The sequence below is a fragment of the Pseudoliparis swirei genome, unplaced genomic scaffold (genome assembly GCF_029220125.1).
Source record: "Pseudoliparis swirei isolate HS2019 ecotype Mariana Trench unplaced genomic scaffold, NWPU_hadal_v1 hadal_56, whole genome shotgun sequence".
NCBI classification, from domain to species: Eukaryota; Metazoa; Chordata; class Actinopteri; order Perciformes; family Liparidae; genus Pseudoliparis; species Pseudoliparis swirei.
In genome coordinates, this window is record NW_026613292.1 from 18484 (window position 1) to 29480 (window position 10997).

Sequence of the window (10997 nt, forward strand, 5' to 3'; positions counted from 1 at the left end):
AGTTGCAAGACCTTACTCTGCTGCATTGATCAGCGACTTTAGACATTGTGTGTTAGGGCTCCTCTTGTGAAAAAATATTACGAAATAAAAGAAAATGTAATATGTTCTTTGCAAAGATGAGGATATGTTGAATGCTGGGATACCAAACATGCCCATTTTTATTGACGTGGTCTGCGTGAGCAAGCCGTTTAAAGGGGAGGGGAGGGTCTTAAGGACGCCGGCATCCTGGTGGGCTCGGCCTTCTGGATGGCGCCAGAGATGCTGCGAGGGGAGCCGTACGACCGCAAGGTAACACACACACACACACACACACACCTACACACACACACACACACACACACACACACACACACACACACACACAATATGGTACTACAAGCTCTCTAGTGGGGTGATATGGTACTACAAGCTCCTTAAGATATGATGGAGCATCACCAATCAAGGCTTTGTAGGTTAAGAGAAGAGTTTTAAATGTTATTCTTGATTTTACAGGGAGCCAGAGCAGAGCAGCTAAGACAGGAGTCATGTGATCTCTGTTCTTGGTTTTAGTGAGAACACGAGCTGCAGCATTCTGGATCAACTGATCAATCAATTCATCTTAATATTCTTGATTAATCTATTTTCTCTTTGGTTGATAAGGTGCCTGAAAACATTGACAATACTTTCTTCTGATCCCCTCAAACCTAAAGTGTATCCAGGTTCCAAACAATCCCCCCCCCCCCCAAACCCCCAAATGATCCATTTACTTTCACAGAAGACAGAAAGAAGCAGCAAACGGATCTTTCTTTATCAAAACAGTTGTTACGCGTCTTCTTATTCATATGTGTTCTAGTTCATGACAACGCGGCCCGTCCCTTGTTCCAGGTGGATGTGTTCTCCTTCGGCATCGTGCTCTGTGAGGTTCTGGCCCGGATCTCTGCCGACCCAGAGATGCTCCCCAGGACACAGGTAGTGACCTCACATCGGTGTTATTAGACTTCATATCGATGGTGTGCCGTGTATTTCGCTGACTCAGGCTGCACTGGTAATATCAATGAATTGCTTTGTGTGTGATTTCAGGATAATGTATGTTATTGTGCAGTAGAAAGCCCATCTGAGTGTCCCAGACCTCACATTACTGAAACACATAAACAACAGTGTGATGTGAAATTGAAGATAACAGCAACATTGGCACATGTTAGTAGCTTAGACTAGCGGCTGTGTTCAAATACTCAAAGCCACGTCCTTCTTCCACCAATGGAGCCGGCTCACGACTCACTATTAGGTCACATGACAACAAGCGGCTGTATATGTGGGCGGGGCTTTTGAAAGTGACATTCTCTGATGTGACGGTCCAAAAAGCTCCGGTAAAGTTGTGAGGATTATTATTTTCTTTAAGGACGTAGAAGCAATAACGTGCATGAAGATTTCGTATTGAGTTGGTGTCAGGCGTCATACATTTTGAGTTATGACCCAACGGCGCGTCTGAGCCTTGTGTTTTGTGTGGGGTAAACGTGTTGTTCTGTGTTGTGAAAAAGACCCATAATTATTATATATATATATAATTATGTTACAATTATATTGTAATTATAACACGTGTCTTCTAGGACTACGGGCTGGACGTGGAGGCCTTCAGGCAGCTGGTGGACGACTGTCCTCAGCGTCTCCTGGAGCTCGCCGCCAGCTGCTGCATGGTAGGTGGAAGTATGACAACACATGTGCAACGTGAATCAAAAGATATTAATGTTGGAAGACAAGTGATGGAGAACTACTAAAGATAGACATGTGTTTTTATCTTTTATGAGAAAGGAATGATGAGGTGTCTGTCCCTGCACTGTCGTTGTTGTGAAAGTTAAAGAATAAATTAAATACTAAATATTATAATTCATCATAAAAGATAAAACACATCTATATCTGCCAATACATTAGTACGTCATGTTGACCTTATATTTAGAGTTTTTTGTATACATATATATATATATATAAAATAAAATGTATATATTTAAAAATAAATATATATATATATATATTTATTTACTTTTTAAATATATACATTTTATTTTATATATATATAAAATAAAATGTATATATTTAAAAAGTAAATATATATATATATATAAATATATGTACACAAAAAATAAAAATATAGAGTATATACAAATATATGTATATTTATATACATAAACAAATATATATATATATATATGTGTATATGTATATATGTATGTAAATATAGATGTATACACTACCGTTCAAAAGTTTGGGGTCATCCAGACAATTTCGTGTCTTCCATGAAAACTCACTTTTATTTATCAAATGAATTGAAAATTGAATAGAAAATATAGTCAAGACATTGACAAGGTTAGAAATAATGATTAATATTTGAAGTATTAATTTTGTTCTTCAAACTTCAAGCTCAAAGGAAGGCCAGTTGTATAGCTTATATCACCAGCATAACTGTTTTCAGCTGTGCTAACATAATTGCACAAGGGTTTTCTAATCAGATATTAGTCTTCTAAGGCGATTAGCAAACACAATGTACCATTAGAACACTGGAGTGATAGTTGATGGAAATGGGCCTCTATACACCTCTGGAGATATTTCATTAGAAACCAGACGTTTCCACCTAGAATAGTCATTTACCACATTAACAATGTATAGTGTGTATTTTTGATTAATGTTATCTTTATTGAAAAAACAGTGCTTTTCTTTGAAAAATAAAGACATTTCTAAGTGACCCCAAACTTTTGAAGGGTAGTGTAAGTGTATATATGTTCTGCAATGGCCAAGTCAATCACCTGACCTGAATCCAATGGAGCTGCATTTCACTTGCTGAAGACCAAACTGAAGGCAAAATGCCCCAAGAAGCATCAGGAGGTGAAGACAGTGGCAGTCGAGGCCTGGCAGAGCGTCACCAGGGATGAAATCCAGCGTCTGGAGACGTCTCTGGTTCCAGACTTCATGTCATTGACTGCAAAGGATTTCCAGCCAAGTATTAAAATTGACAATTACAATGATGATGATGTTAGTTTGTCCAATGACTTTTGATCCCTTAAGAAGGAGGCGCCATGTACAACATGTGTTGTAATTCCTGCACCGTTCATCTGATGTGGAGGTAAAGACCCTCACATTAAAGCTGAAGGTCTCTTAAAGCACATCTGGATTGTTTCATTCAAAATCCATTGTGGTGGTGTGCAAACCAACATGATGAGGATTGTGTCAATGTCCAAATCGTTATGGTCCTGACTGTATGTATATATGTATATCTATCAGAACCAGCTATACATATTTTATAATTTTTAAAAAAAATCGAATCCGCAAAACTGTCATGCATCACATGATCGTGTTGAGAATGCAGCGTCAGACGAAACCTCTCCTCTCTCCTCTCCTCTCCTCTCTCCTCTCCTCTCTCCTCTCCTCTCCTCGCTCCTCTCCTCTCCTCTCCTCTCCTCTCCTCCTCCCCTCCCCTCCTCTCCTCCCCTCCTCTCCTCTTCTCTCCGCTCCTCTCCTCTCCTCTCCGCTCCTCTCCTCCTCTCCTCTCTGCTCCTCCCCCCTCCTCTCATCTCATCTCCTCTCCTCCCCTCTCCTCTCCTCTCCTCTCCTCCTCTCTCCTCTCCTCTCTCTCCTCCTCTCCTCTCCTCTCTCCTCTCCTCTCCTCTCCTCTCCTCTCCTCTCCTCTCCTCCTCTCCTCCTCTCCTCCCTTCTCTCCTCTCCTCTCCTCTCTCCTCCCTCCTCTCCTCTCCTCCCCCCTCCTCTCCTCCCCTCTCCTCTCCTCTCCCCTCCTCTCATCTCATCTCCTCTCCTCTCCTCTCCTCCCCCTCCTCTCCTCTCCTCTCATCTCCTCTCCTCCCCTCTTCCCTCCTCTCCTCTCCTCTCCTCTTCCCTCCACTCCTCTCTTCTCCTCTCCTCTCCTCTCCTCTCCTCTCTCCTCTCCTCCCTCCTCTCCTCTCTCCTCCTCTCCTCTCCTCTTCTCTCCTCTCCTCTCCTCTTCCCTCCTCTCCTCTCCTCTCCTCTCCTCTCCTCCTCCTCTCCTCTCCTCCATCAGGTGGAGTCCTTCCGGCGGCCGGCGTTCACTGAGCTGCTGGATGAGTTGGAAGAAGTCTCAGAGAGTCTGGAGCCGCCGCCGCCATCCGACGCCACCGCGAGCTGAGTCGTCCGCCTCGGGGAAGAAAGAAGCCCCTTCCGTTCATCCGCAGGCCGGCCGCCGAGGGTCCGGGAGGATTTGGTCCCCGTCCGGGGGAGAAGGAAGCTGGACTTGGACCCCCGAGGCCCACTCGAGCCAGTGCTCTCCTCTCCTGCAGCCACACACAGCCTGAACTCGTCTGCACTGGAGGTCTCCTGTCTTCTTGTGAACTCTGTGATGATCCGTAGTTTGACTCCCAGGAGGGAATGTACAGTGTTCCTGGTTTCTCTTCCGTCTGTGTGTGTGATCTCATCCGACCACGTGTTTTATGCCTCTCCTCTCTGCTCTCAAACAAACAAACAAACAAACAAATGTACATGGCTTCACATAAGACACATGACACACATGAAGAGGTCTAAAGTCACCGTGTACACTAAAATCTATATCTGCTAATACATTAGTACTTCATGTTTACTTTATATTTTTATTTTGTTGTATAAATATATACATTTATATATATATATGTATACATATTTAATAAAAATATATATACAATTTAAAATATATATATATGTATATAATATGTTTAATTATATATATATATATTTACACAAATTTAAATATATATGTATGCAACATTTTTTAAATATACAGTATATAAACATGATATGTATATTTATATACGTTTGTATGAATGTATATATGTGTGTATCGGAGATGAACAGAAAGCTCAAGTTATGTATTATATATGATGAAGTTATTATTATTCAGAGTCGTTGCAGTTACATGTTGCTGCAACACATCTGTCAGGGCTAAAGTAAGATCGTCCCAACGCATTGTTTTGTTCTACGTCTCAACAATGAAATCATAGAAACAAGAGGTCGCCTTCAACACATTAATGTCTTCAACTCTTCTTCTGGTTGTCATATTGTTGTCATTGTTCACTGACTATGTGTGTGTAAATATTTTATTCTTTGTTTTTCTCCCAACATTAATTACGTTTCTTGGGATTTAAAGGTTAACCCACATTCCTTTAAGTTGACCAGGTATGCACTATTTGATGCTACTTGTTTCAGGCAGCTAGGTTTATATGTTAGTAAATCATTCCACACGTTTGAATTCTCAAAATTCAGAGAGACAGAGCTATAAATGAATGTATTAAAACAGTAAATGGTAGATTTTCCCCAAAACAAACAAATCTGAAACACAAGTCCAGCAGACATTTACATACAGAACAAACGCTGTCAATGAGAGAAAAAATACAACTAATCTAGTTACAACAGGTTCGGAATTTTCATCACCGTATTTAATCTGCTCACACAGACGTGAGTACAAGTACTATAGAAGTCCCCAAATACCCAGCTGAACAAACTGGGGTCAAGCAATCTGGGTTCACAGTGACTTATCACAAGTTTTGATTTAGTAATTGGCAGGGGAAATACGCTTATGTTTGCAGACATGTGACCAAATTGGATTTGTTATGGCTGACAAAAATGGCAATTATCATCAGATACAAAGTAATAAAAGTTTATAATCCTGCGTTCTTATAAACTATTTACAAGCAGGCAGAGGTCAGATTAAATGCAAAATAAAGCGTTTACTTTTAAACATCTGCAGTCAGGTGCCCCGCTTTGATCGAGACATCAATGAAACCAGTGATCAACTCTATTTTACTCAATAAAGTGTGCAAGAATCCACACATTCGAGGTGGCCATATGAAAGTAGATTCTTTCTATTATAGGAACTTTGGACACTCATACATTTGTTCTGAATACCTTTAAAAATGGATGTTGATTTACAATGGAGCAGGTCATTGCAAGTTCGGAGGAGTCAGACCATGTCAATGGCTGCTAATAATAACGTACCTTTCTTAAAAAGCAAGTTGGAGAAGTCGGTTGCCAAACTTAAAAATTATTTGATGGTGCTTTCGTCAAATGAAGTGGGTTATCAGAAGGACTTAGCAAGGTCCGGTAGAACTCTAAAGTCCACATCAGGACAAAAATCCATCAGGATTCAAAAACGTAAAAGAGCTACGACAAAATGGGCACTATACATTTAAAGGGTAAACTTACAGGAAACAATATGAGTCCGATATCTTAAAGATGAGGGACAGCGGCCAGGGGCTTTGAGTCAAAAGTTCAGAAGGCGAGCTAGCGTATTTGCAGAAGTCAACTGCAAGACGTCTATTTTCATTACGATTCAAGTTTATGGAAGGCTTATGCAGTTCAAGCACAATAAAGGGAATCATCGAGTATCAGCCTCAGCCAAATTACCCTCCGGCGAGATATGAGTTTCTAGCTGCAAAAAAAAAACTGCCAGTGGAATTTAGACCGGTTACCACGTGGCATTTAACAGAAAACATCAGACTTGGTCAACTGATGAGCCAAAAACGCAGATTACAAGTTTACCTGGGGTGGATACAAAAGTGTTGGCAAAAATGTATCCTAGTGCCCGTCTGCCCCTACTGTACGGACAACGTGTGACATAGCAAAATCCAATTTAAATCTTGTAGTGAGGATCATTGCTAGGACGGTCATCAGACCGTCTGGTCCAGCATGAACTGGATGCATGAATATAGGGTTTGAGATGGGGTTCTCCGAACCCAGACGTCACAAAATTAGATGACCGTAGCTCTTATATGCTGAGGCGTTCCCATTTTTTGGAAGTCGTTGGCTTGATCCAGCATACTTTCCCCAACGACAAAATGACTGCATACTGTTGCAGGCGATCAAAAGGAGGGAGTTAAATGCTACGGCGTCGAAGAGACCTAGGATAGCCCGGAGTATGACTTAGAGAAATGGGCAGCTAGAAAGATCCTTCAACATCCAGTGTATATACGTCTTTAGGACTCATCGGTATTCAGGACAGTAGCAGTTTTTGGGATCTGCATTAGACACGGATAATCCCCACTCATCGTTTTGTACTTGAGGATATTTTATTCTGTTGGGAGTGCTTATCAGGTTGATATATATTTACTTAAACTAAGTGAGAGCACAGTCACTCAACGTATATACACTGACCATCTAGGGTAAAAAAGTTAATTCCGCCATGCAGTAAAATCGTGAATCCACGGGGAGGAGGAGGTCAACGCGGTGAACCTTCCCTCCAATTTACTCGGAGCTATGAAGGACTTTAACATATGTACTCCGGCAACCCTCAGATGTTAATGGACTTGTAACAGTTCTAGCACTTTAATCAGGTACTATGGGTGTACGCGGCAACAGAAACTTTCCGGTCCGAGACAGTTCTAGGCGTCAAAAATGACGGCTGGAGACATGAGCACTGCTTATTCCAAAAAGGCCGAGCGCTTATCTATATGCTCTACGGCGACGGGCATGATTCCATCAGAAACACACACATCAAGTCTCAGTAGCCAGCTCTATCGGATCGCAGATCTCTAGCAAACAAGAGCAGTGATGAGGATATTGCAAGCAACCTGGCATCCGTGCCCTCATAGGGAATGTGGCCCGCAAGTTTCCCTAACTGAATAACAGTCATACAGTAACGTCCATAAGTTGAATGGGGTACTTAAGCATGGCGCTGTCCCACGAAAGGTTTGTCAGAAAGTTATTCTAAATGGGGTAACATCAAAGGTCAGGGTAAGAGAATAACTTTTTAGTAATCCTACGGAGACAATTTAAATCTGTTTGAACAGAGCAATCTCGTTAGACAAATTACCCAGCTACTGGACACAGTACCTGGGGCAGTTAGCATCTACGGCTGTATTTCGACCGTAGCAAACCCTGTGGGTCACCGAGTCGCTCACCAGGTCAACGAGAACAATTGTAATACAAGTTCAGTCTATCAACGAATTGAGATTCGTTTTACGGTGTGATTGGAGGCAAACTGGGAGTCTACGAGACCGGGCAACTCCATGTTTTACGTAGCTTCAGAAAATTGCTCTGAGGCGCCCACACATTTCACACGTTTTTTGGGGTTTCCAGTTTGCTATATCGAAAATAACAGGATGACCTTCTAGCAGTATACGTTGCTTTAAAACATGAGGATCCCTTGGGTATCAGTTTAAAACCAGAAATATTTTTCTAGGCGGAGGATTGAGATTACATCAGGACTGAAATCGGCTTCTGGGCTTTGCGATGGTTATGTTTTACTTCGAGGCTAAAAAAAATCCTCACAAGGATCTGCAGAGAGGCGTGATTCCCTGTTCTATTTCAAGGGGGCTGATTTATTTGGCGGGATTAGCAAGTATGTGACGAGTGACAGAGCACTTATGGAATAAATAGCCTTTTATGCTGTGACCTGGTTTTCATCTGATGTCCCACTAAAGCTGACCGCATTATCCGATAGAAAATAAAAAATCACACAGTATGCAAATCCGTATAAAACAAAGTCTTTTATATGCAGTTCGGTTCACTATCTGTAATCCAGGAACTCACATTCCGAACAGCGTAGAAAGTGTTTCAGACTACTGGATCAACTTTATTGCTGAAACCAGAGGTTTAGGTTGTACTACTCTGCTTTTAAGACGTCAAAGCGTTCAGGTGTGACACTTATCATGTGATTTACTTCACTCGATATTAGAGCCGAGATTTACCCTAAGATCCGCACGGAGTTCACGGGAGCAAGTGTTTACCACCTGTGCACGACTTTGTTTTACCTTTAGCACTATGGGTCCAAACCCGATAGTAGACACTGGATCCTCTGGTGATCCAGATAAAATCTCAGTTAAAAACCAAACTGTCTTTATGGGTTTACCAGGGTGGAAGAAGTCATTAGCAATATACAGACATCGCTCATTCATGACATTCTTGAATCGGGACACTGAAATAATAACACGCTCAAACTGTTGTATAGGCGTGTAAAGATGATCTCCATTACATTTCACCCGTCTCAGCGTTCTAAATATCTGATTTCAGCAGGAGCCTCAAGTTGAAACAGTAGCGTAGTGGGTGCAGCTCGGAGACGCAAGAGCTCGAATGAAGAATCGTACGTAGAAGAAGCATTTTGACGTCTGCAGTCTGAGAGCTTTCAGTTTTTGTGAGAGCGTCTCAGTGGACTCCTTCGAATATGTAAACGACGTAGAGTATCGAGTTTGACTTCCGACTTCCGCATAGCAGAGATCGTAGAAATTTTAGTTATTCGAACGTCTGCAGATGTAAAGCTTGCTTGTGGGCCGGGAGGATAAACTCAACGGTATATGCCTCTGTTAGGACCTGCAACAACGACAGCATAGTATTTGAGTTTGAAACTTCTTCATTAAAGCCCTGAGTCCTCTGAGGACCTGCAATGCCGTTCATTCCATTGAAAGCGATTGGGTTAGCCAACGTGGACCTGAAGCCTCACTGGTTAGCCTACCACTTAGACCGCTCTGTGCAGCCGGTAAGAGTTTTAGATGTCCAGATTTACTGGGTTGCAGTTATTGCATTGCATCGCCCATTTTAACAATCTGCCGCTTCAACGAACCCCTTGACCCCGTCAAGTTGAATACTGACATACCCTAGAGTGTCTGTCGGTTTGAAGAATACTATCGCTGGTGCGAACTGTTTTACTCTTCCCTGTGACGGGCAGTCCCAGGAGGCTATAGGCATAAGACAGGCTGTACAAATCAGACTGCAATTGCTTGAAGGTCCCTTAGCAAGAGAAGTAGTCTAGGTAGGGGCGGTCCGTAAATCGCTTCACACTGAACTGCCTCGATGGGCGTCTACCAATCAGGTGTATTGCACGGGGAGTGGACTGATGGCAGGTCAGTTTATCTTACTGTTCTTGTAATTGCTGCAAATCCATTTTGTCTCCTCAGGTATCATAGCGCAAGTTATAGAAAGCTATAATCAAACCAGAACATGGGCACGTGGTAAAACAGTGACCGTTTTTGCGATTTCTGACCATCTGCCTCAGATCCAGAAGACTCACAGGGAATCCCATTATATTGTCGAGTTCATTTTTAATCCTTGGAAGCCACCTTAATCTATCGCACTGTTAGTCGAATAGTGAAGAAAAGATACGCAGATTGTCCGCTGAAACTGTGACGCTACATTCTGCCGCAATGTAGTCCTTGCCACTTTAACTCAAAAACGTGACCAGTATACGCCAGAACGTATACAAATCCTGACCGCCAGGACCTTTTTAACTGTGGGTTAACTTATGAACACTATTGTTGTCTTCTACAGTAAATCCTACAAGCCAACGTAACTAGCAAAAAGAAAAGTGTAGGCTGCCACACTATGCCGGTGACCAGACTTATACCTCGACCTACCTCCTTGGCCCTGGCTACCCCGGCTGAATCATTCAGCTCTGGCTAGTCCTATAGCGCTAGGTCTAGTGGTAGTCTGTCAACGCCGTTGAAAATAGCTGCCTCAAGCTGGTCGCGAACAATCTGGGCAAAAGATGCGTCGAGGATTTTGGGCTAACCGGGGAAATGCTATCTGGTTCTTTATCCTGGGGGGGTCTTGAGCTTGATAGGGATCCGCTCTTGCCGACTCACTCCAAATGAATAGTCTTTAGTCCGGTCATGACACCTCAGGTCTCGGGAGCCTCTTTATCGGACCATGCAAAACCAGAATTCCCTGTTGACAAGAGCGGTGACGCTGGCCTCTAGGCCTCATCCGTAACGTCATAATCAGGCGACATAGCTGGACACTCACGAGCTAAAATGATCCATGATCGTGAAGAATGCAATCTTAAAAAGGCATCCAGTTCTTCAGTAGCTCTAGGGCTAAATCTTCGCAAGAATTAAACGTTCGCATCGTAGACGCTCAATACGTGGCACGTGCCGATAAACGTATTAAAGTATCTGATTTTTTTTGTACTTAAGTATCAAAAGTAATTTTCTGATATTAAATGTACTTAAGTATTGAAAGTAAAAGTAAAAGTAAATGCTGTTAATAAAAAAAACAAAGGGTCAGAATTTTGAGAATTATGAAGTTTATTTGTTTGG

The 10997-nt window shown here is 42.3% G+C and overlaps 1 protein-coding gene across 1 annotated transcript; it reads left to right on the forward strand.

Annotated features, from left to right (window-relative positions):
• The first annotated feature begins 231 nt into the window (after positions 1-231).
• LOC130191420 (dual specificity testis-specific protein kinase 1-like) lies at positions 232-4245 on the forward strand. The gene is made up of 4 exons (XM_056411076.1): positions 232-288; positions 865-948; positions 1587-1673; positions 4025-4245. Exons 1-4 carry the CDS (start codon positions 247-249, stop codon positions 4127-4129), a joined length of 318 nt encoding a protein of 105 aa, XP_056267051.1. The 5' UTR covers positions 232-246; the 3' UTR covers positions 4130-4245.
• The last annotated feature ends 6752 nt before the right edge of the window (positions 4246-10997 follow it).